Below are 25484 nucleotides of genomic sequence, written 5' to 3'. Positions count from 1 at the left end.
AGAGAGAGAGAGAGAGAGAGAGAGAGAGACTACCATAAAGACATTCGACCCTATCATATGTATGACCACGTACACCTCAACAAGAAAGGAGTACAACTTTTCGCAAGAGTGCTGAAAAGCACAGCATTTGGTAAAACAGAAAACAGCAGAAACTTATACAGCAAAAGTAGCTCCCAACCACAAAGAAACGTCCATCCTCCTCCAAGAACCAGACAGGACTCGACCCCTGGAGCGCCATCACAGAGCTCAAACACAGATTTTCAGAAGAACATCAAAGAGATGGATATTATAATTTTACAGGAGACATGGAGCAGGGCAGACGCCATCACCCACTGCCCACCCAACTACAGAGAAATCATCCTACCATCACAAAAACTCAACACAGTTCGACAGGGAAGAGACTCAGGAGGACAAATAATCTGGTACAAATCAAAATTCCACAACCACATCAACACAGTAAAGCAAGGCAAATACTACAGCTGGCTTAAAATCCACAAGGAACTGCTCCCATCCAGAAAAGATATATTCCTATGTGCCATATACATCCCACCATCAGAGTCCCCCTACTACAGTGAAGACATGTTCTCCACATTAGAGGAAGAGACAAGCCACTTCCAGGCCCAGGGAAACGTGCTCATCTGCGGGGACCTGAACGCAAGAACAGGACTACAGCCGGACTTCACCGATGCACAAGGAAGCAAATATAATCAACAACAAACTGACTGTTATTAATAACACATTCTCCCATATCCACAGAAATAACCATGATCATATAGTAAATAAGAATGGAAAAGTCCTCCTGCAGCTCTGTCGAAGCCTGGGTCTGAATATCATCAATGGTAGGTTACGAGGAGACACTTTAGGGAGATTCACATTTTGTTTGCCTCTTGGGAATAGCACAGTTGATTATATGATAACAGACATAGATCCTTCATCTCTCAGATCATTCACTGTTAAAGAACTAACCCCTCTGTCTGATCACAGTCAAATCACGGTGCATCTCAAAAAGACAGAAAATATCATTAAAACAAAGCCCAGTAAGCTGTACAACATCAGAAAACCATACAGATGGGCTGAAAACAGCGCTGAAGAATATCAGAAAGCACTTAGCAGCCAAAAAATACAAGCGCTGATAGATAACTTTCTAAATAACACCTATACTCACACTAATGAAGGTGTCAATCTTGCTGTCAGAGACATAAATTACATATTTAAAAAATCAGCAAAACAATCCAATTTGAAAACAAAAAATGGAAAAAATCAAATACCCAAAAACGACAAAAATTGGTTTGATCAGGACTGCCAAACTATTCGCAAAAAACTGAGAACATTGTCAAATCAGAAACACAAAGATCCAAATAATGTAGAGATCCGCCTTCTTTACAGTGACACACTAAAACAATACAAACATACACTCAGAACCAAAAAAGCACAATACACCCAAAAACAACTGACAATAATCGAGAAGTCTGTGAACACAAACCAGTTTTAGGAAAATTGGAACAATCTGAAAAAAAATTATCATGAAGAATTGGCAATCCAAAAAGGAGAAATATGGGAAAGTCATTTCCAAACATTGTTTAATAAAGTACAAACAAACACAAACTGTGAGCAAATTCAAACAATCAACCAATTGAAAAAACTAGAATTAACAATAAAAAATAACCAAAACCCATTAGATTTCCCAATAACTGATAAAAAACTCCAACACAAAAAAGCAGGACCTGGTGGGATATTAAATGAAATGATAAAACACACAAGCAGTAAATTACAATTGGCCATTCTAAAACTATTCAATGTGGTTCTGAGTGTAGGTTACTTCCCTGACATCTGGAATCAAGGCTTGATAACACCAATCTTTAAAAACGGAGATAAATTTGATCCTAACAACTACAGAGGCATCTGTGTAAGCAGCAACCTGGGAAAGTTATTGTGTAGCATAATAAATGCTCGACTATTAGACTTCATCATCACACACAATGTACTGAGCAGAAGTCAAATCGGATTTTTACCAAATTACCATACATCTGATCACATCTATACGTTACATACTCTAATTGAAAAACATGTTAACCAAGATAAAGGTAAAATATATGCATGCTTTATCGACTTCAAACAAGCTTTTGACTCAATTTGGCACCAAGGACTATTTTACAAAATTATTGAAAGTGGCATAGGAGGTAAAACCTATAACCTTATCAAATCAATGTACACTCAAAGTAAATGTGGCGTAAAAATCAGCACTAAACGTACAGGGTATCTTTCCCAGGAGCGTTGAGTGAGACAGAGCTGCTGCTTAAGCCCAACATTATTTAACATCTACATCAATGAACTGGCAGGCAGTCTGGAGCGATATGCAGCCCCTGGCCTCACCCTACACAACTCACAGATCAGATGCCTGCTGTATGCAGATGATCTGGTTCTGCTGTCTCCCACTCAACACGGTTTACAGCAGAACCTGGACCTGCTACAGCAATACTGCCAGACCTGGGCCCTGACGGTCAACCTGAATAAAACCAAAATTATGGTGTTTCAGAAAAGATCCAGATCCCAGGGAACACAACACAAATTTACATTAGGCACTAACCAGATAACACACACATCACACTACAACTACCTGGGTTTGAAAATCACATCCACAGGAAACTTTAATAATGCTGTGACAGAACTGCGAGACAAAGCACACAGGGCCTTCTACACCATAAAACGGCAATGTCCTATAGAAATCCCAATTAGAATTTGGCTGAAAATATTAGAATCAGTAATTGAGCCCATTGCACTTTAAGGCAGTGAGGTATGGGGTCCACTGACAAATTCAAATCAAGATCTCACCAAATGGGAAAAACATCCAATTGAGACTCTGCATGCAAAACTCTGTAAAACCATATTACATGTGCACCGGCATACAACAAATAATGCATGCAGAGCAGAATTAGGCAAATACCCTCTAATCATTAAGATACAAAAAAAGGCAATTAAATTCTGGAAACATCTGAAACTAAGTGACCCCCAAACATATCATTATAAAGCCCTGCAATGAGATGCACAAAGAAAGCAACCCCTTCCCTCAGCTGATCCAGAGCTTCAGTCCTGATATTTCACAAACATCTACTGATGCTCTGAACCACAACATCAGAATCAATCAGATTACTGCACAAATCAAACAGAATTACATCACTCATTGGCAAACCCAAACACAACATCAGAGTAAAATGCAATGCTATTCGGCCCTAAAGAGAGAGTACAGTATGGCAGAGTATCTGTACACAGTGTCAGATAAGAAACCGTCTCAGGTTACGTATGTAACCATGGTTCCCTGAGAACAGGGAACGAGACTCTGCGCTGATTGCGCTTTGGGGAACGTCACTCGTGACCCGTGTTCAAAATGCCAGAAATCACAACACTTCAATCCTATTGGCCGGCGACAGCCTATCACGTCCAACGGCGCGAACCGTGACGTATAAAGGGAGCGCCTGCGGAAGCAGCCAGTATCTTTTTGTCTTTGAGGGACTGTTCAGCAGGCATCCCGAAGCATGGCAGGAAAGCGCAGAGTCTCGTTCCCTGTTCTCAGGGAACCATGGTTACATACGTAACCTGAGACGTTCCCTTTCGAAAGGGAACTTCTACTCTGCGCTGATTGCGCTTTGGGGAACGCAATACCAACGCCGCCATGCTAGAGGAGAATGCATGCCCAAAAGGCCTGGAAAAACCACAGGCAGTTCCAGGGAAAAATGGGAGCAATCCTCCAAACGGCTGTCAGTGACAGCATTCCCTACAGCCAACAGCCCAAGCTGAGCCTAAAAGAGGCCTTCCGAAAAAAGCCTACCAAGGCTGTTTGAGCATTTGGGACCAACAAACGCCAGGAAAGTGGTCCCTTTAAGGGAATGCGGCCAAGAGTCCAAAGGAAGCTCGGCCGGTCACTAGGGGGGAAAAACTCACCCCCAACGCCACCAAGGAGGCCTACTTAGCGAAAGCGAACCAAGTCTGGCCAACCTTGTCTGATATAAAGAATCTCCAAGCGCAAACTCCAAAGAGGAGAGAAGGAAAGAGCGACTGCGAAAAGGCAGTAAGCAACTCAAACCCACACGCAGAGATGGGCATCCTGGAGAGCGGAACTCAGCTGAGCGCTATAAACCCTCGTATGAGGGGAGTACAACCACTCATCCTAGGATCTACTCAGCTTCTGATAAAAGCGCTGAGGAGGCTGTGCGCTAGAAAAACCCTGGTACAGGGGAGCACAAACCAGCCTAGGGCCGGTCTGAACGGGAGACTTCACAGAAGTCTACAACCAATGACCAGCTTAGGGAGCTAAGCACAATTACACAGTCAACCCAAAGGGAAGTACGAAGCTCAACCTAACAGACAGACCGTACTGTAGGCACATAGCCATGGAGGCCGACCAGAAAGGGCCTACAACATAACTAAAGTTCTATAAATGAACTAATATCACAACAAGAACCCAGTCCATAAGGTGGTATCCAGGATGGCCCATAAGGCCATTCAACTGAAAACATAGCATGCTAAGCGCATGACCAACCAAATGATTAGGTAGCTGTGAGTGCCCACGAAACAGCCCGTCCAACACAATCCAACGAGCAGTGTACTCTGTAAAAGCACCTTTCTACTCTTTAAGCAAGAGGAGTACAGCGTACGCCAACACGTGCTAAAGAAGGCCCCATGGGCCTATAACCTCAGCAGACACGTGGCATCAGCTCGTGGCAGTGTTATCAAGCTCCAGGCAGAACAAACCGACTATAGAGGAGGTTAATGAGTCCGCCAGAGCCCTGGCCAGCCAGCGACCTTCACTGTTTCTTGTCAAAAGAAACACAAAAGGTACATGCCAGCATGTTTCTCAAAGGAGGCCCCGAGGGCCTACCCGCTACATGCAGCGTCAGCTAGCGGCCATTAGGAAATGGTTATCCTGGAGAGCAGAACTCAGCTTAAGCGCTAAACACCCTCATATTGAGGGGAGTAAAATCCGCTCATCCTAGGATCTACTCAGTGGCTGAAGAAGCACTGAGGAGGCTGTGCGCTAGAAAACCCTGGTACAGGGGAGCACAAACCAGCCTAGGGCCAGTCTGAATGGGAGACCTCACAGAAGTCTACAACCAATGACCAGCTTAGGGAGCTAAGCACAATTACACAGTCAACCCAAAGGGAAGTACGAAGCTCAACCTAACAGACAGACCATACTGTGGGCACATAGTCATTGAGGCCGGAAAAAAGGGCCTACAACATAACCAGAGTTCTTAATAATGAACTAAGCATTCCACAGAAACTCAATACGAGGCGATATTCCGGGATGGCCCGTAAGGCCAAGCACCTGAAACATAGCATGCTGGAAGCATGACCACCAAGTAATTAAGTAGCTGTGAGTGCCCACGAAAACAGCCCGTCCAAAACATAAGCGAGAGGAGCACAAAGCCAAACTCCAGCGTGATAGCAAAGGAGGCCTGTGAAAGCCTACGACTCGTGAAACACGCAGCGTCAGCTAGTGAAAATCACGACTCACCCATGGTGACGAGACATACGAAAAACCCACATAAAGCTGTGCCAACATGCAGACAGAAAGGAGGCCCTGATGAGGGCCTACAACTTCCATGAACACATGGCAACAACCAGTGGTAACTTATGACAAATGCCAGCCAACAGGCCAGTACTCGAAAAACCCATAGGTAGGAGAAGTACACACTACACCACAGAACTCAACGAAAAGCCTGAGCTAAGGCTTATTCGTATGGAGGGGGCGTGGCCAGTGGCAGCATGCGTCATAAGACATGACTCAATCATGGAAAGAATCTAGATATAACCAACCCAGCTGGGCCAACACAGAGGCTACAAAGGAGGCCTGGTGAGGCCTACTACTTTTAAGCACCATTTGGCACCAGCCCGTGGTCATAACAGGGCCAATGCTCAAAGGGGACCAGTTCTAAACCCTACACGATAGCTGTGGGGAACTAGCTACGCAACCTGAGCTTAAGCCTACACATTCCAACAGGCAATGTACATAACAATATGCTATCACGATCTAAGGAAGGCCTATAAGGCCTAACACCTCAAAACACATGAGCATAAGCCTGAGGCAGTGCTAAAAAGTGTGAGCAAACTAGTGATCACAAACCAACAGCGCCCCAAAACAAGCTGTATTAAAGAGAGGCTATAATAAAAGAGCCAACAATCTAACAGCAAGAGTGAAACAGCTGCTGTGGTCATGACCGACTGGGGGAAGTCGAGAATATACTATTCTAACCAGAATGGGACTCTCTACACTCACCCCGAGTGTGCAATCCAACAGGTGATGCACTCAGTGAAACACAAACCCTAACCGGGGAGTACAACAAAACACCACGTTCATAGACAGAGGCTAAACACAGCCTGCTATCACCGAAACAGGTGTTAACCTGTGGCAGCACTAGAGTAAGCTCACATAAATACGAAGGGGAATATGGGCAAAAACGGCCACCAACTCCCTCAGGAGGAGGCCAGAACTAGGAACTATACGACCACAAGGGGGATAGTAAATAATAGGGGAATGTAAAACAAACAAACACCTAACCTAGCTCTAGCCTAGCCACTAGCTAAGGTCTACTAGACCAAGCAAAGCTTGGGCTCCATCTTGAAACCTTCAAATATGAGGAGAAAATGAAGCACTGCAAGCAAACCGTGTCAGGCGGCCGACAGCCTAACTGTAAAAACACCTGAGCAAATATATATTTATGGGAGGTGAAAGAAGAAAAGGAGAGGGTAGATATAAATCGCCCTTAAATAGCTGGGGAATCGATTACAAACGCAACAGTGTTTAAAATCGATCACCCAGTACTCCCGTTTCTTCCTCCTCCCGCGTCTGTCTGGCTTAGATCCAAATCTGAACAGCCAAGGGTTTTTCCATGCCCTCCCTATCTCAAACACGGAGATCAGGAGAGAAGGGAAAGTCTATGGGAGCCGCTATATTCATGGACAGAAAGGAACCGTTCGTCGAACCGTCCGCGCGCACCTCCGGCAGCTGCATCCTGCCGAAAAGCGCGTCCCAAAAACACAGCGGCTCGCACACCCAGCAGCCAGAGGAGCGGTCACTGTTGGACGCGGCGACATCAAACGTCATCATTCCCGTCAGCCCCGGGAAGCCGAGAGAAATATAATTCTCTCAGACTTCCAACGAGCTCACCTGCGAGCCCTATGATTGCAGCCGCCGTATTGCCTCAGCACATACGGGGCTACAATGACAGGCACAGATGCAGACACCTCCTCCCTCGGAAAGAGTGTCAAACGAGAACAGAGCGTCTGAACAGGAGAGACGCTCGCAGTGAATAATAGACCAACACACATAGACGCCGCCCTCAAGCAACGTATACGCGTTCGCTCCTCTCCAGACAGAAAAACGCCAGAAACATGAACATCAAGTGTCAAACCCATGGGACACGGATGAACACATTCTCCTGAACGTTTGCAGACAAAAAGAAGTAATTTCTTACCGGAGCTTGTGAAACAATGGCACGAACAAAACAGTCCCGAAAAGACACAAGATACTGGCTGCTTCCGCAGGCGCTCCCTTTATACGTCACGGTTCGCGCCGTTGGACGTGATAGGCTGTCGCCGGCCAATAGGATTGGAGTGTTGTGATTTCTGGCATTTCGAACACGGGTCACGAGTGACGTTCCCCAAAGCGCAATCAGCGCAGAGTAGAAGTTCCCTTTCGAAAGGGAATCAGAAGCACGTTGACCAGATACAGACTCAGCAGACACAAGCTGATGATAGAGACAGGCAGACACAGAAAAACATGGCTGCCCCCGGAACAGAGATTGTGTTCACACTGTGATCTGAATCAGATGGAAACAGAACTGCACTTCCTGACAGAATGCTCCAAATACACGGACATACGGACAGTGTTCTATGATAAAATACAGCAGATCCATCCAACATTTAAAACTCTTTCAAACCAGGAGAAACTGCCATATCTGTTAGGAGAACACAAGAACTGCTGTGTGTTTGCTGCTCAATATGTGTCTGCCTGTCACCATAGAAGAGAAAACACTCAATCTGCCCTGATCTGATGTTTCCAGCACATTTTGCTTCTGTAAATATGTCTAATCCCTCAACTTTTTTCTCTCTCATTTCTAGTTTATATGCTTACATACATTAGTAATTCATTTTACACTACATGCTTAATACTTTTATATATTATTATTATTACTACTATTATTATTATTCTTTTTTCTGTTAATACATATATACACTATTTGTAAGCAGCCCAGCTGCAATTGCTTTGGCAATACAAATGTATAGTTTTTGTCATGCCAATAAAGCACACTTGAATTGAGAGAGAGAGAGAGAGAGAGAGAGAGTAGGGTGCATCACTGTTCAACCTGACACCTAGATGAACACTTTACAGTTGGTTTTGTAGCGGTTGTACAGTTATTAATCAATTTATGGGTCGAATATGAATATAATAATTCATAAAGCTTTATGAATTATTATGCACATACCGACCCAAGGGGGAATTAACCATATATGGTGAATTAATTACAACGAATTGTAATCAATTATATATATGATTAGTTCTGGTTTATTCTGGTTTCTTCCTATTCTAGCATCCAAACGTAAAGCAAGGATATAGGATCGAAACGTTAAAGTGACCTGGTCTTTGTTGAATGAGCAAGAGAACAAAGAGCATGGATATAATGTATTTAATATATGAAAACTATTAATATATAGGTTATACGTCTAAATACAGAATATACAAATATATACAAAAGGGAACGTAGAGACAGGAAAGGAAGGATGGTCAAAGAATGGCAAATTACGGCAGTTAACCCTTTGAGAGAGCCAGCACAGAAATCAGTTTAAACAAATTTTAGAGAAATTATAATACTTGCATATGGTTCAAGTCGGTGTGCAGCAGAGTTTCAATGCGCCGGGCTTGGTTGGTCCTTTCCGAGAGGGTTTCTCTGGCGGGGTTTTCAAACGAGGTTTCACTGATGCGTAAGATGCCAGAGGAGAAAGAAGAGAGAGTCCAAGGAAAATGGTCGTCCCGGCAGGAGCTGAGCGCGTGATGGCAGCGCTGTCGCCTGAGGCAGTTCAGGGGCAGTCGAGAGACAATCGGGAGACAAAGGAAAAGGTGTGTGTCGTTGTTTTTATGGAAACCCAAGCTAACATGCCTCCTGAATTATAGCGGCCAATAGATGCGCAGCCCTATTTGGTGGGCAAAGTTCCTTTGTTTGGTATCCTAGCTGAATTTGCATACTTTGACTACCAGATCGGATTTCGAGATGGAGTACTTTCTTCACAATATCATTAAACAAATCGAACGATGCATTTGACAGCCATGTAATAAACATAGATGAATGAGACATGGAAATAGCATTAAAATGAATCTAAACTTGATATATAAACAAAACATGTAGAAGCAGTTATGGTTTACAGACAAAATTCCATCATTAAAACTAACACTAGCACAAATGCAGTCATTTAAACACAAGGAAACATGCACACGCTCGGAATACATGATGGGTATATTTTGGCATAGTTGTATTTTACATATACAGTCAAAAATGTATGTTTGTGTGTTTCTGTATGTGTCTGTGTGTGTGTGGTGTGTGTTGGAATGTGATCTGGTCCGTAGTCCACATGAGTGACCCTTGGAAGTGGACATCTCTGTTTAGTTTCGGCCAGGCCGCAAAGTTGTCAAGTGGGCTCATCTTTTGCAGACCGGTCGGAGCCGAGATGAGATTTTACAACCCAGTCCAGCATGCTAAAAGCATTCTGAACATTCCAAAGCTTATTGATTATCCTGATACGTGTGCATATGCTACAGTTTTGTGACTGTAAATCGTTCTCTTTAAACGTTATTGAGGGTAGAAACGTGAATACCAATGTCGTAACTTTAGAGACGGTCCCTAAATTTGCGAATATCAAACATTCAGTGCCAAACAAACTTTATACCAGTATCTGCTTTCTTGGAGCCTATATAGTATAACTTACATCACAAATGAGGTGCGAGTTTGGTCTTTTATATCACTGTACAAGTCCATTAAGATGTGTTAAGTGTTTTATATGTCCTGATGGCAGAGAAACCCTAGTATTTCAACACAGCGCTGCAATATAAAGTTAAGGAAACTTATCAACAGAGAGAAATATATGTCTACCTCAGATTTAACGTTTGATCTGTACACCAGCATCGGGCAATAACGTTATAATCTCGTTCACTGGAGAGAAAGCTGCTTATACTACACAGAAAAAGTAACCGTAAAGACACTGAATTAAACATAAATGCAGCTTTTGTGTCTTTATCAGCTTTTCTGCATTTATACTGGCCCTGATAATCATCACACATTCACTTACAATTGCTCCATTTCTGTAAATCCGTTTTTATGAATGAATGATGACTTACTAGCTGTTGCTCTGGTCTTAAACAGCCGCTAGCGGCACCTGCTGGTGAAGTCGACTAACAGCAGATGGAGATCATGCATCGGCACTCTACTGCTTTTCCTGCAGCTCCCTGATGTGAAATGTTGAATTTTCTGCCGAATTTGTAAAGCGAAATAAAATGGACTGAAAATTGCTAGTCGAATTTTATAGGTTGCATTTTTAAACAGAATGAATATTTTGAAAGTGAAATCTGAAAGGTGAATATAAATTATTGAATTTTTAATAATGAAAATGTGTGTGAAATATTTTTAATTGAAACATTCACAGCTTAAATATCCGACCATGTTGAATTTCATGTTGAACTTCCATAAGTATTGCTCCATACATTCCTCTAGCTGTCCGTTCAGTGTCCGAGCTCAAAAGCCTCTGTTGTCCTGGCTCTGAAACAAACAAGGTGGTTTGGACTCACCCATAAACAACGCCAGCTAATCAAGCTTCAGGAGCATGAAGGGGAGGGGTTTCAGTTGATTGGCTATTGAGCTTGAATATCAACAACCTTTTGCGAAACAGATTTGTGGACTCTTACTTTTAACTGTTGTCTGTTATTAACATTTCCTCAAGATGCTTCAAGAGCAAATATTCCACAAGAAAAACCTTTCCATATTCCAATTTTCATGGCCTAAGGGATCTTAATTATGTGCTTTTATAATTCTTTGTGAATATTTGGCTTATATGTCACATTTTTCACCGATTCTTTCCCCCCAGTTTGACTTGGGCGGCTGGATGCCGAACTACCCCACTGCCCTCAGAAATCCCCCTCCCAAGGTGAAAGGTCAGACCACTGAGGACTCGATCCTGGAGACCCTGCCTGATGTGGGCACCACGGTGAACGGGATGGCTGTCCTGAGGCTGCTGAGCAAGGATTCTGCAGATCATGTGAGTTTGTACATCATCAGGGCACATGTTCAATATGCCATCATGTTACTCTTGATGACAATGGCTCAATTACACGGCTTCCGTTCTTCTGGTGTGCTTTACCTGACGGTTACATTATACACTGTAAGCATAGTGTTGCAGTGGACACATTAAGAATATTAGTCTGCTGTCATACGTATAAACATGTTTATTATCAACATGTTATTTATGATTTATGATCACAATCTTCCGTAGTTCCCTCTGGGATATTTCCCAGAAACCCTGTATGATGAAGACGTCCCCTGCAAGCTCATCAAAGAGTTTCAGAAGGATCTGAAGGAGCTGTCAGATCTCATCGAGGGGCGGAACAAGAAGTTGGAGCTTCCCTACATCTATCTGAACCCCAAAAATGTGGACAACAGTGTAGCCATTTGAAAGGATACAGTCGTCCTTCTTAATATGTTTGTCTTTCTATTAATAGCTTTGTCAATAAAAATAAAGACCAAAGCTAAAATAACTCAAAGTGAGATCATGTGTCACAGACACGCCAGACTCTTCACTCACCCAATCACGTCGCTCTCCTCACGCACACATGACACTCATCACCATCCCAATCAGCAGCACTATAAGAGACACTCACAGCCACACAGTCATTGTCTGGTCTCGTTAACGTATACTTACCCGAATGCTTACCTTATGGACTCCTCGAATGGCTACTTAACTGTCTCCAGTGTGTTTCCCAGATCCTCCGTGTTCTCCTGTTTCCCGTGAGTGTCTCTGTGTGTGTCTTCAGTTCCAAGGACCATCCGCCATCCACGAGTCCTAGAAGAAACCAAGTATCAGTATCTCTGTCGTCGATCATCACTAACTTTATCTGGCTTCACTCACCTGCTCACTGCTCTGGTTGTCTCAATAAACATCGTAAACCTTACCTGTGTCTCCGACCTCCTCTGTATGTAACATCATGGATATTGCCTATCAGGGAAAATAATTTATGTGAAAGGCACTGCTTAACTTGTGGGTTTTGAGATATAAGTTTTTACAACAGTGCTGCCATCTAGTGACATAAACCAATACAATCCATTGCATAAAAAATGTATAATTCTCCGATCTTTGTTGTTTGTGCCTTTGTGTTACAGTGCAAAATACAGTATGATGCAATTAATTTGTGTTGTTTATTACAAAAACAACAGTTTACTCGGCCTTGAAACCAGCAAACACTGTGTGTGTGTGTGTGTGTGTGTGTCTCCTAAGTAGAAGACAGTGTTGTAGTACTCGAGACTCGGACTCGGTCTCGAGACCATATTGTCATGGACTCGTGTGCATATTGACTCAGAATTGACTCGTACTCAAACATATTAGGACTCGGATTCATTCCCGAGACCACCGGAGTCCCATTCAAAATATTTCATGACTATTGCTGCATGTTAATGTTCGGGGGCAAATAGCAATGATAATATTGTGGTCAATAAAACAAAATGCATGTGAATTATAATTAACATGACAATGTATAGCCTACAATAGTAACGAATCGCTCAAAAGTTGGAAAACTTGACAGTGTGAGGCGTTGCCAAAGCGTTGCTATGCGTGTGCGACTGTTCGAAACTTCTCTTGAGCCATATGTGGTTCTTTCTCTGAGTGCCTATGGTTCGACGGAAGAAAAAAATAAACCAAGCAATTTTTTAAACTTTTTTTTCCCCATCAATAATCAAAGCTAGCGTAATTAAAAATCTGTTTATTATATATTTTAAAATATTACATAATTCACCAATGCCGGTGTGTCATGTATGAACCCCAACCAATCGTGATCTGGCACAGCAAGTTCAAATTAGACACGTGAAGTGGAAATTACATGACATTACAGACGAGCGATTTCTGCTCTTTGTCTCATTTTATAAATTAAATTACATCGCTGACAGAATGGATGTTAACTGACCACAAAGCCAAAAGTCGCATTAATGGTAAGTAGTGTTCAATTAATTTAGTGTTGATACACCGTTTACTATTTTATGAAACTACCATAGTTAATGAAGCCAAAGTGCCACCTACAGGCCCATTATGTGTAGGCTGGCGAAATGGTGATGTGAATATTACCATTTTTGATAATTATTAGCTTTTGTGGCATTATGAAATAAGTATCTTATGCTCATCAAGCCTGCATTTATCTAATCAAAAACAGCAATATATACTTTAAGTAAAGTAAACTTTTATTTATATAGCACCTTTCACAGATATAAAATCACAAAGTGCTTTACAAAAGCAACAATTTTAATAAAAGAAACAATAAAACTTAGAAAGCTATAATAAATAAAAATTAAAATTAAAACCACAAAATAGTAAAACATAGAAAACATAAAATATTTAAAAAATTTTAAAAATATTATGACAATTTAAAATAATGGTTTTCTCTTTGAATGTACTTTAAAATATAATTTATTCCTTATATATTATTCAATATATTGTAATATATTAACACAATATATTCTGTATATTGTCAAATATACCATTAAATCATTTAATATATTGATCATTCATATATAGGGAAATATATTTTATTTGCGTATGGGAATGTTGACTGAAGACTTCTTTTGATAACTGAAGAGCTTTACTAAGTGTTCAATGAATCTTACAATAGAAAATCTGTACCATGTGTACCGGATGCTTTGTTATGAATATGTACTGTACTTTATAACAAACTTATGTTTGATTAACTAAGCTTTCTTCTCTCTCTCTTATTTCTGTTAAAAAGAGGTCAAAAGTTGAGCTGTGGTCAGATAAGACTTCCTCTTTTTTCAGCTGCCTAAAACAGCCTGTGCAGTTATCAGTAAAAATAGTGACATATGTTGGAAACTTTTTCCTTGTCGAAACAGAGACCAGGAGACTTGGATGTATCTTCAGCAGGATTCTTTATTGAGAACACGTGCTGTCAGTAGCTGCAGTCATCAAGTCTAACTAAGGCAGTGTACATTGAAGTTTATATACATTTTAGGGGGCAGTGCTTAGTGATAGAGACAAAGCACCAGGCTGACAACAAAGCATGCAAATGAAGTATTCAGGTATAGGAACCCGCCCCAGACGCTAGAGTGTCACAAGTCCTAATCCAATCAGCATACCTATTCAAAGAATGGGAGAGGGGCTCCAAGAGCCATTAATGACAGAAGGTGAGAATCTCAGTAATCTGACTCATTAGACATACAATAAAGAGAAACAGGAACTGGCAGAAAACTCTTGCTAGAAACTTTGCTAAACAGAATCATTCATCTGATGTGGTCATCTTTACCTTAAAATGCTAAATACAATGTACTTCACCTTAGTATTTCATGTGAGGTTAGGTCAGGATGTAGGGTCATCAGATCTTAAACAGATTCTTAAATTTGTAATCCCACACATAGACACAGAATTCACAGAAATGATAATACAATGTTCTGCAAGAGAGTTGGCAAGTACCATCTATAGTCTGTAACCATCCGTCAGTCTAGTTCAGGGATGGGCAACTTCAATCCTGGAGGGCCACTGCCCAGCAGAGTTTAGCTCCAACCCTAATCAAACACACCTGAACCAGCTAATCAAGGTCTTCAGGATTAGTAGAAAGCTATAGGCAAGTGAGTTTTTATCAGGGATGGAGATAAACTCTGCAGGACACTTGCCCTCCAGGACCGGAGTTGCCCATCCCTGGTTGTTTAGCCCTCTGGCTCACATTTAATATTGGTAAATAAAAGCACTGCGAGCAGTGAGTTTTTCCCATCACTGTCACAGGTTATATTTAGCAACACTAAATTCCTCTTGCTATTTCCGGGTCAAGATGGAGAGGAAAATCTCAGCATTCTTTAAATAAAAGTCAGAAAGCCCCAGCCCAGTCCTCAGTCAGGAGATTGATAGAGCAAGAGGTAGATTATCTTGAGATGAGGTACGTATGAATTGGGGCTTGCGTAATGCAATGGCAAACCAGGTTGCTCAATTCTTACAATAATCATGATTTTGCAAGACATGAGCAGAGTCAAATTCAAAAATTAAATGTCACTCCCAAGAAACATTGCAACCAATCATAAACTTAAGTTTGAAGATGTTTCCTTATTTGGACAAAGGTAGGTATTCATTTTTAGACTGGGTGTCATTACAGTGATGAAAATGCATACATTACAAGAAGGATATAAAATGCTTGGAGTCTTCTGCTCTTGGCCTCTTCTTGTTCAGGAAATTTTGAAAGGAGCAAGATCCTTGTTTTGGCAAAAACCTGGTAATAAAACTTCTTTTCTCAAAGATCTTTGCTACAGAGTGTTCAGTTAAAATGTATTTCATTTTTGTGTTAATTTCCATGACATAAAATGCTCTCTCTTTACAATCAATCTAGTAATAGCTGATTTTACATTTCTTACAGCAGTTACATTGTGACTTCTCTGACAATTACAGGTGAGAATCTCTCTCTCTCTCTCTCTCTCTCTTTCTCTCTCTTTCACTTATACATTCATTGGTGGTCTCATCATGTTCATATTTTTTTCTTAAAAATCATTGTCCATTACTTCGCAGAACAGCCATGGTGATCTACACAGTAACGACGCACACAGGAAAGACACTCTTGTCGGGCACCACTAGCCTCATCTACATCCAACTGCGTGGAAGTGAGGCTAAGAGTGAAGAAAAGAATCTAAATCCCCTGAAGGGGTTTTTGCCTGGATCGGTAAGTGCACCCAATTAAACCAACAGTAAAAGAGTTTTGGTTCAAAAGCTAATCAGAATGCTACATTTAATGGAAGATATTTGAAAGAGTGAGTATAAAAGCTGTATGGACTAATGATTAAAAAAAATGCATTTTATATTTACCTTAAAATTATCTTCCCAAATGTACGATTCCGTATTAAAATAATAATAATAATAATAATAATATTGAGCAGGAGGAGGAGAAGGGGTAAAATTTGGGGAATTTGTGAGGAAGTGCAACTAGTATGGAACATGCCTGGGCAGTACAATAACCACATCGCTTCACTTGCTTCACTCTGCACTCCGACTGAACCCGCTTCTCATGAATATCCAAATCATATTCATGAGCTATAGGCTGTTTCTTCCATTCACAGCTGACCTCAGCCATCGAGTGAACGTTGACCCTGGATGCTCTCTGGATGATGCCTTCTTGACACGGGCTGTGGATCAGGTTCAGGTTGAATGCATAGTGAAGCGATGTGATGTTTTTACTGGCCAGGAACGTTTCACACTAGTTGCACCTCCTCACTAACATGTTTACGGTTGTGTCTGTGGCGTAATGAGGTAGCTCTACATCCTTCTAATATAAAGTCATGTGGTTCCTTCACACTATTTTTCAGAGTTTTTTCCTCACAAATTTGTGACTTTAATCTCAGAATATCTGTGTTCTTTTTTTCATGGAAATTTTGATTTTCCTTTTACACCCCCTCCCCCCAACCCCATATGATTATTATTACCTACAATGGCCCTAATAAGCCCTCATAAATATGTCTCTGCAGGAGCGAACATTTAAGATAAACTGTAAGGCGTCCCTGGGAGAGCTCATATCTGTCAAGCTCTACTCCAAGCCGTTTATGGGTCTTCTATACAACCAGTGGTTCTGCGATAAGATCTTGGTCAACACACCAGAAGGTGACGAGATTTTGTTTCCGTGCTACTGCTGGCTTGACTGTAACGAGAAGCTCATTTTAAGACCAGCTAAAGGTAGGCACTTTCAGTTAAGGCCATGGGAAACATTTTTGTTTACCAGTGTACTTGAAAGCTCAGTGGTGATATCTTGCAAATGTACTGCGTGGACACACACACACACACACACACACACACACACACACACACACACACACACACACAAACGCACACACACACACACACACACACACACACACACACACACACACACACACACACAGAGTTTGTCCTGAGTTGTGCCTCATTCTCAGTTTGTCCTTTTCCTTTATTGAATGCATAGGCCATATGGGAAAAGAGTCATGAACATGAAGCCAATCCGTTCACAAAACCTTCTCCCAACTTTACTTCAGTACAGTTGGGAGGTTGTGGTACATATAGAAGTCTTCCTGACTTCTGTTTCTTGCCTACTGTTTAAGAATTTAAGGAAATGTTAATTGAAGGTTGAATATGTTTTATGAAACTGATAAATTTTTAAGGTAAAGGAAAGTGATTAAGTGTTGTGAGGAAACGTCAGGCTGTGATTACAGTTTTTTTCAATTGCTAACAAGCATTCAGCAATACTTAAAGTACTTTTTCTAAACTCCTAACACAGCAACACACCCACATCACACAATTAGCCAAATAGTTAATTTTTTGCCCAAAACCATATTTTGTTAAATAAACACAAACTCTACATTTCAAAATGCTAAAAACCTTTTTCAACACATACTAACTCTATCAAAACACAGCAAACCTGATTCAAAATCGGTCCGTGTACGTTTTGATAGTTTGTTTTCCAATTTGAAATGAAATACGCAGAAACGAGAAAACGGTCGTTTCCCGTTTTTTCGTTTGTTAAAAAAAACGGAAAAACGAGATTTTGACTCGATTTTCGTTTTTTTCGGGTCACGGATAGAAAACGGAAACACGACTTCAAAACTCGTTTTCCACATGTGGGCGGTCATTACACGCCCCTTTCAGCCGATTGGTCAATCAAATCTGAGCCAGTGACGTCATCTTCAGTTCGTTCAACAAAATAATAGTCCTCTGCCCCTATATCAGTAGATGTCATAAATCTTCTGTGCAACCTAACGCGTATTTCACAGAAATATGTTTGCACAGATAAAAAAAGTTTAAAAAACCTACAGTAAATTTAATTAAGTCTATTTTTAAGCTGTCATTGTTTTTTTTTTAAATGTAAAATGTAAATGCCTCTACATCTGTTACCAAGCGCATGACATCCTTTGGGATACTACCACCGATCAATAGGCTATAGTACATAATAATAGACTATTCTCTATAGATCAGTGGCTACTGGACTCATTTTTTTTTTCTTATTTTAATGTTTTGTTTACATTTTATACATTTAAATTCAATCATTTAGCAGACGCATTCCTTGCATTGCTATAGACCTTATTTTCCAGAGAAACAAGCGCGCCGCCATCTTTAGAATATTATCTTTGAACTTCCGGTTTCGCGGTAGCCCTGTATATTTCTATGGGAATAAGAATAATTCACTGGTGAAGTGGATTCACCTGTTGTAGAGTCAATGAAAGTTATCATGAGCATTGTTATGTTTAAAGCAGATGTCTTAACAAATGTCAGTAGACCGGGAAGATTTTAAAATGAGTTTATTTATTCCTAAATTTATTTATGAATTCATTCATAAATACAAGATCGCTGTGGAAATACAAACCGGAAGTCAAAAGACAACGAGCGCAGCGCTGAAAAGGGGCGGGGCTACATAAGGTCTATATAGTAGACTATGAAGTCATATTAGAAAATAGGCTATCCACTGTGTGGCAACACCTAATAACGGTATCACCATCGGGGGCCTTTTTAGTTTACCTTACTTATAAATGGCCATGCAGATTTTATCTCTTAAATTAAACACTTTTATGAACACAGTGAACATTATTATACGTCACAGTTTACTTGCTATCCTCACTTTTTCTGTCTTTCCTTCGCTTTTGAATGAATTAAATGGCCCTGAACATTTTACTTTCAATTTCGATTTAACGGCAATTGGCGATTCTGCGTCAGCTGCTTTAGTGGACAACAGCAAAACAAAAACTCTTGTATATTGAACATAGAACTTTTATTGTAAATATTCGTGGCTTAAACAGCGGGAAAATTTACTGTATGCATATATGATAAATGTCTGTGAATCATTAAAAAATCCCAGGGGGTTAGTTTTAGCCTACATGAACAAATAGCAGAATAAACAACAGAACATGAGGATTCATCATCATCACGCACCTGCCGCGCTTCTGTGAACGGAGAAAAAAAGGATTCAATTATATAAAACGAATAAATAGCCTATGCACGAAATTTATTTCACTTAAGTAATTAACATATTACCAAAATGAAAGGGGAAAAAATGCGACAATATGAGTGTCGGTTCATTTTTGAGACGTTCACAGAAAGGAAACCAAGACGGCAGAAAATTTCTTTGTTTATTTTACGAGCAATGTTTTGTTTTTATTGTGAGTGTACAAAAATAATAGGCCTATTTAACCCTTAGCAGATTCGAATGGTGTTACATATATTTGACCATAAATGTCTGAGTATTTTAAGTTGTTTCCGCTTTTATAATGCTGCGTTCACACCGAACGCGTCTGGGGCGTCTGAGGCGTCTGATTTACATGTTAAGTCAATGTAAACGCGCGTCTAGGTGTCCTGCGGCGCGAATCAAGCGTCTAGCGCGGCGCGAATCGGCCGTTGACGCGCGAATGGCGCGGCGCGAATTGAGCGTTCACGCGGCTGACGCGCGAATTGAGCGTCTGACGCCCAAACGCCCGAGTTGAAAAATCTGAACTTTGGCGTAAATTCGCGGCGCGTTAACCAATTAGGGACTCTGCTTTGGTAGTAACGTGTTTATGACGTGATCAGCGGTGGAGACCAGAACAAAGATATATACCAGACAAAGATAATATATATATAATAGATAATAGTCGCTGTGTGAGGCCACCCTGAGCTCTATGATATATATTTTTATCGAGACAGGAATAAAAAGGACCTTGCCTGGAAGAGAATAAGCGAAATCTGGTTAGTTGTACAACTTTTTGCATGATTTTAGCCGTTGATACTAGCCCACCTTCTAGCTAGCAAAAGCCGGCCGGCATAACCGAGTTAAATTGCCGCTACAGGTTTCCAACTGACGAGATTATGTGTTTATTCAGAGGATCTGTGCAGAAAGAGATGAAAGCCCCTCCTATGACGCGAATTCGCGTCTGAACACACTTTGTTTAGACGCGCGAATTGAGCGAATTTTACGCGCGTCTGAGGCGTCTGACTTCAAAATGTTTAAGCGTCCAACTAGACGCGTCTGGCGCGAATTTGACGCCCCAGACGCGTTCGGTGTGAACGCAGCATAAGAAAATTCAAGTGAACGCGTCGGCGCCTAACGCGCACACACATCAGTTTTAGTAACTTGACATCACAGCCTGTTAACTGTCAAAATAACATAGCCTATTCAACCAAATATATAAAAAGTTATACTGCTCATTTTAAGTAGTCTGTAGGCTATACAATAAAAGCGTTCAAATAATAAATATAGTTTAGCCTCCAAATCGTGAATATTGAAACATTTGGATTTGTGTCAAATTAGAGAGGTAGTTATAACGCCGGTTTCTGTTTCAGTTCAGCTTTAAATTAATTTGTTTTATATATATTATTTTTGTCATAACTAAAATAGCTATGTAGCTGTAATTTTGATCTTTAATGTTTGATCTTTACATATTCCCTCAATCTTTTAACCAAAGGGTTATTAACATTAGCCTATATATGCAGGCAATGTTAGGCTATATAAAATAAATAGAGAGATGAGCTATTGTTCGTTTTTCAAAACTGCTTACACTACTTATTTATTGTGATTTATTCTATTTATTCAAAATAGAATAAAATAAAAACTTTTTTTTTTTTTTTTTTTTTTTAATCTGTGCTTTTCATCCGCTCCTCTGTGTGGGTAGTGCAGTTTCACTATGCATATTAAACTACAAACCGCATTACAACAGTCTGTGTGCTGATTAACATTTCTGAAATAAATATTTCTGTGAAATACCCGTTAGGTTTCACAGAAGAAAGCCGATTTATGACATCTACTGATATAGCAGGAGAGACTGTTATTTTGTTGAACGAACTGAAGATGACGTCACTGGCTCAGATTTGATTGACCAATCGGCTGAAAGGGGCGTGTAATGACCGCCCACATGTGGAAAACGAGTTTTGAAGTCGTGTTTCCGTTTTCTATCCATGACCCGAAAAAACGAAAATCGAGTCAAAATCTTGTTTTTCCGTTTTTTTTAACAAACGAAAAAACGGGAAACGACTGTTTTCTCGTTTCTGCGTATTTCATTTCAAATTGGAAAACAAACTATCAAAACGTACACGGACCAAAATCGAGTCGTTCTGTCAAAACAAACAGTTACACAATACTAACAGATGATGACATTATGAAACCTGCATTACTGTCATGTTTCAGTTCTAGCTGCAGAAAAATATGAAATCCATTGTTGTTAAAATTCAGTTTCCTTTTACTGCAGTAATAGTATGATGCATGTAAGCCATTCTAAATTTTTTTGTTGAGTGATGAATGTGTTCATTCTTGGCAACAGAAGTGAGTCATTATTTTATAGAATGTACAGTAGAAAAAGAGAAGAAGAAAGTCACAGAATTGCTCAGGGCAGCTGCTGGTCAGATGTGTCCCGTATGCAGAACTTCAGTTGATCCCTCTGTTGAAATCTCTTTCTGGTGTTGTGTGGTGTTGATGGTGTTGATGTTGCCCATAGAGGGTGGGATGGTGTCCTCTTGGCAGCTAGTGCCCTACACAGACCACATATTCTGTAATATGGAACAGGTAGTGGAACTGTAGTAGTAAAATTGTTGTAGTATGAAGCTTTTACTGAAATGTAAACATGAAATGTTTGCATGCTGCCAGTGATCAACAATAAATCCAACATACATGGTCTTTGGTTATTATGGAAGCTTTTTTCCTCCACAGAATAAAAAAACATAAAAGGTTATTGTGACTTTTTATCAAAAATATTTTTTATTTTGCAATTGTGAGTTTACATCTCACAATTCTGACCTTTTTTTCTCCGAATTGTGAGATGAACTATGAATTGAGAAAAAAAAAGTCAGAATTTGTGAGATAAAAAGTCAATTAATTTTTTATCACACACAGCATTTTAGAAACGTGTTAATTGACTGCATTTTGTGTGAAAACGACATGAATTGTGTTAATGGTAAGGCCACAACAGACGGATATTCTGCTAAATGTGTTTAGAGTTTTGAAAATGTGACTACAGATTGGACAAACGTTTGTTAGCAATTGAAAAAACCTGTAATTGATCATTTTATGATCAAATGGGGGATTGTAAGATAAATCTTATCAGCCTGACATTTCTTTCTCTGTTTCTCCTTGTTTTCTCTCTCCTGGGGCCTGTACCATGAAGCCAGATTAGCTGGCTAGCCAGGTAAGTTTCAGATTAGTTTGCTCCAATCCTGGGTTTTAGGTACCATGAAAATGACTTGGCTTTTAGCGGTGTTCATCGCCATGGTAACTGACGCTCCACGGCTAACCTGCTCCGGGGCAGGTTATGTTCTGGATTAGAGATCTCAAACTGAAATTGGACCAATCAGATGTGAGAAAAGTGACACTGACACATCCAGCGCAGTAAAGTCACGCCCCCAGTTTCACTTTCTCCAAATTAAAGGTCACTATATAGTAAAAACAAATATTTAAAGATAAAATTGTCTGTCTTTAATGATAATTAGAATTATTTTATGATTTATATAATTAGAATATGATCTATATTATTATTAATCCATTTCACACAAGCAATTTTAGTTATTATTAAGCATTTAGTTTAAATGACTATTAATATATATAGATCATATAAGCTGTAGAATCAATAGATAACTCTTTAAAAATGACAACGTGACCTTACATGTATGAGTCTCTATTGCTATATATTAACAAGCAACTATAACTTCACAAGTTTCACTGATAGAGCAAGATAATTTCGTTTATCTGTCCTCTTTCATGGACAAGTATTTTTTTTTAGTGTAAATGCGTCTAAATTCTTAATTTTCTTTAATCTCTTAACCTTCAGCAAGAGTTTTGAATCACGCTGGCTCTCTCGCGAGAAGTGAATCAGAGTTTCTCTCTGTTGCAAGGCCTGTGATTGGCTGTTCACCACTGATGTCACTCATTCATGTGCACGCGCTCCACAAACTCAGGATCAAAGCCTGAGTTGACAGAGAAAGTTGATGATCAGCATCATGGTACCAACAAAGCTGGATTGGAGTGGTTTGGTTTTGTCAACTCGAAACTAATCCTATAACCCTGAGTTTGTTCAACTACCATCATGGTACAGGCCCCTGGTCTTTAAGGCTACAAGTGTTAAAATAAGAGTGTTAAATGAACACTGAAGCGGTGTTAAAGTTAATGAGTTAATTAAGTGATTAACAGTGATGATTGACCATTATTGAAGATACCTGATGATAACAAGCAGAATCACCAAAGGAGAAAATCACAATTTTAAGCCACCATCGTGGAGATGAGGGTTTGCTTTAGTTGGGCTCTTGACCCTTGACTTTTTAAAATAAAATTTTGTTTGGGCTGTTTTAACTGAGTTATAACATCCAGACAAACAAATGGAAAAGATGATCAGGTGGTGTTGGTTATGTTTTCATATGATCATAGTTTGACCTGAATCACTGAACTCATCTAGAGCCCAATCTCTGAGTTAGATTTACATTATTGATTACAGCAGCACTGTGATTCTACAGCAGAAGATCAGCTCTATCAATATAATCTGAAGGATTTCACAAAAGCTGTTCTAATTTTAAAAAAGAAAGAAAGCAAGCACTTTCATTTAGAGACACAGACATCAAGAATCAGCCTGTGAATCTCAACAACGGTGACAAGCAACATATTCTGATAAACAGATCAACTCTGAACATTAGAAAACAAGCTACTAAAAGTCGCATAAACAGAACAAAATAAAATATGAGAATAAAAGAAATTACTAAGACAATTCAGCTCATAATTTATTCATGCAGCAATGCATGATGGGAGCCATGGATGAATTTTGATTGGTGGCTCCCAGAATGCACTGCAACATGCTTTATTATTCTCACCATTGTTGAGATTCACAGGCTGATTCTTGATGTCTGTGTCTCTAAACTTTATTTTAAAAAGTCAAGGGACAAGAGCCCAACTAAAGCAAACCCTCATCTCCACGATGGTGGCTTGAAAATTGTGATTTTCTCCTTTGGTGATTCTGCTTGTTATCATCAGGTATCTTCAATAATGGTCAATCATCACTGTTAATCACTTAATTAACTCATTAACTTTAACACCGCTTCAGTGTTAATTTAACACTCTTATTTTAACACTTTAACACTCTTGAGTATGGTCTCACATGTACTCCCAGGAGAGTTAATTTAACACTGCAGTTTTTGCTGTGTGCCTTTAGCCAGAAGTTGAACATATTTAGGGCCCGAGCACCGATGGTGTGAGGACCCTATTGGAATTGCTCAGCCAGTTATTCTTCTTCTTCCAAAATGAATTTTTGAGGGCCTAAATGTTCTCAAAAACTCATGAAACTTTGCACACGCGTCAGAAGTGGTGAAAATTTACATCTGATATGGGTTTCAGAATTAGGTGTGGCAAAATGGCTCGATAGCGCCACCTACAAAATTTAAATTAAGCGCCCTTCGTGCTACGTTTCACGTACAGTTATGAAATTCGGTAGACAGATGTAACAGCCCAATACCTACAAAAAAGCCCCCGGGGTGCAAAGTTTGTAAACCCAACAGGAAGTGAGATATTTTGAATTTTCTCTACAAAATTTTGGCAGTTTTTGCCATTTCCACATGTTGTACTTTAACGAACTCCTCCTAGAGCTTTAATCAGATCAACATCATATTTGGTCAGTCTAATCTAAAGGCCTCTATGACGTTAAATTGCGAAGATCTAGAGTTTTTGCTGAAGGGTGTGGCCGTAGCAGCCTGACAAAGTTCAATGTTTTGCCATGAAACAGGAAGTTATTCTCACCATTTTGGTTTGAATGTTAATTTTTTAAAAAAAACAGGCTTTGAATTTAATACTACTACTCCAACAGGGTTTATACAATTTACACCAAACTTTTTTTACTTGGTGCTAATACATTGAAGTTGTTTAATTGCAAACGGATTTTGGATATCTCAAATGGTTTGGCCGTGGTGAGGCAACCAATTAATAGCAAGAAAAGGGAAACAAAGTGTTATAACTTCTGCATACATTAATTGATTTTGATGAATCTTCGGCTGTGACTTCGTTCTACAAGGCTGATCACATAGATGTGACTATTGTGAGTCAAAGTTATAGCGCCACCAACTGGCAGCAGGAAATGTGTTACTTTCAGCATGCTTTGAGATCACCATCTTATGTTTACCCTATTTGCTTCAAACTTCATTTAAATAATGTCAAAACATGTCAGATGTAGACCTTTGAAAAGAATTGTGATATCTCAAACACAGTTGCCTTGGCAACGCATCAAACTTTTATA

The 25484-nt window shown here is 40.0% G+C and overlaps 2 protein-coding genes across 8 annotated transcripts in view; both read left to right on the top strand.

Moving 5' to 3' along the window:
• LOC125265930 (hydroperoxide isomerase ALOXE3-like) overlaps window positions 1-12293 on the top strand; it is a 71440-nt gene extending 59147 nt beyond the window's left edge. For 6 of the 7 annotated variants that reach the window (XM_048186499.1, XM_048186497.1, XM_048186496.1 and 3 more), the window contains 2 exons: window positions 11131-11301; window positions 11536-12211. In XM_048186499.1, coding sequence (XP_048042456.1) covers window positions 11131-11301; window positions 11536-11715 — 351 coding nt within the window. In that variant the 3' untranslated portion in view covers window positions 11716-12211. Of the gene's footprint in view, window positions 1-11130; window positions 11302-11535; window positions 12212-12241 lie in introns of those variants that run through there. The other variant, XR_007184368.1, reaches the window with a different exon arrangement.
• A 3110-nt stretch (window positions 12294-15403) lies between these two features.
• The window catches only part of LOC125265931 (hydroperoxide isomerase ALOXE3-like), a 30996-nt gene continuing 20915 nt past the window's right edge, over window positions 15404-25484 (top strand). The window contains exons 1-4 of the mRNA XM_048186500.1: window positions 15404-15517; window positions 15659-15690; window positions 15808-15958; window positions 16758-16962. Coding sequence (XP_048042457.1) covers window positions 15815-15958; window positions 16758-16962 — 349 coding nt within the window. The 5' untranslated portion in view covers window positions 15404-15517; window positions 15659-15690; window positions 15808-15814. The remainder of the gene's footprint in view (window positions 15518-15658; window positions 15691-15807; window positions 15959-16757; window positions 16963-25484) is intronic.

This window comes from Megalobrama amblycephala, linkage group LG3, assembly GCF_018812025.1.
Source record: "Megalobrama amblycephala isolate DHTTF-2021 linkage group LG3, ASM1881202v1, whole genome shotgun sequence".
Classification (NCBI taxonomy): Eukaryota; Metazoa; Chordata; class Actinopteri; order Cypriniformes; family Xenocyprididae; genus Megalobrama; species Megalobrama amblycephala.
The sequence above is the reverse complement of the archived record's forward strand: the minus strand, read 5'-3'. Positions and strand labels throughout refer to the sequence as shown.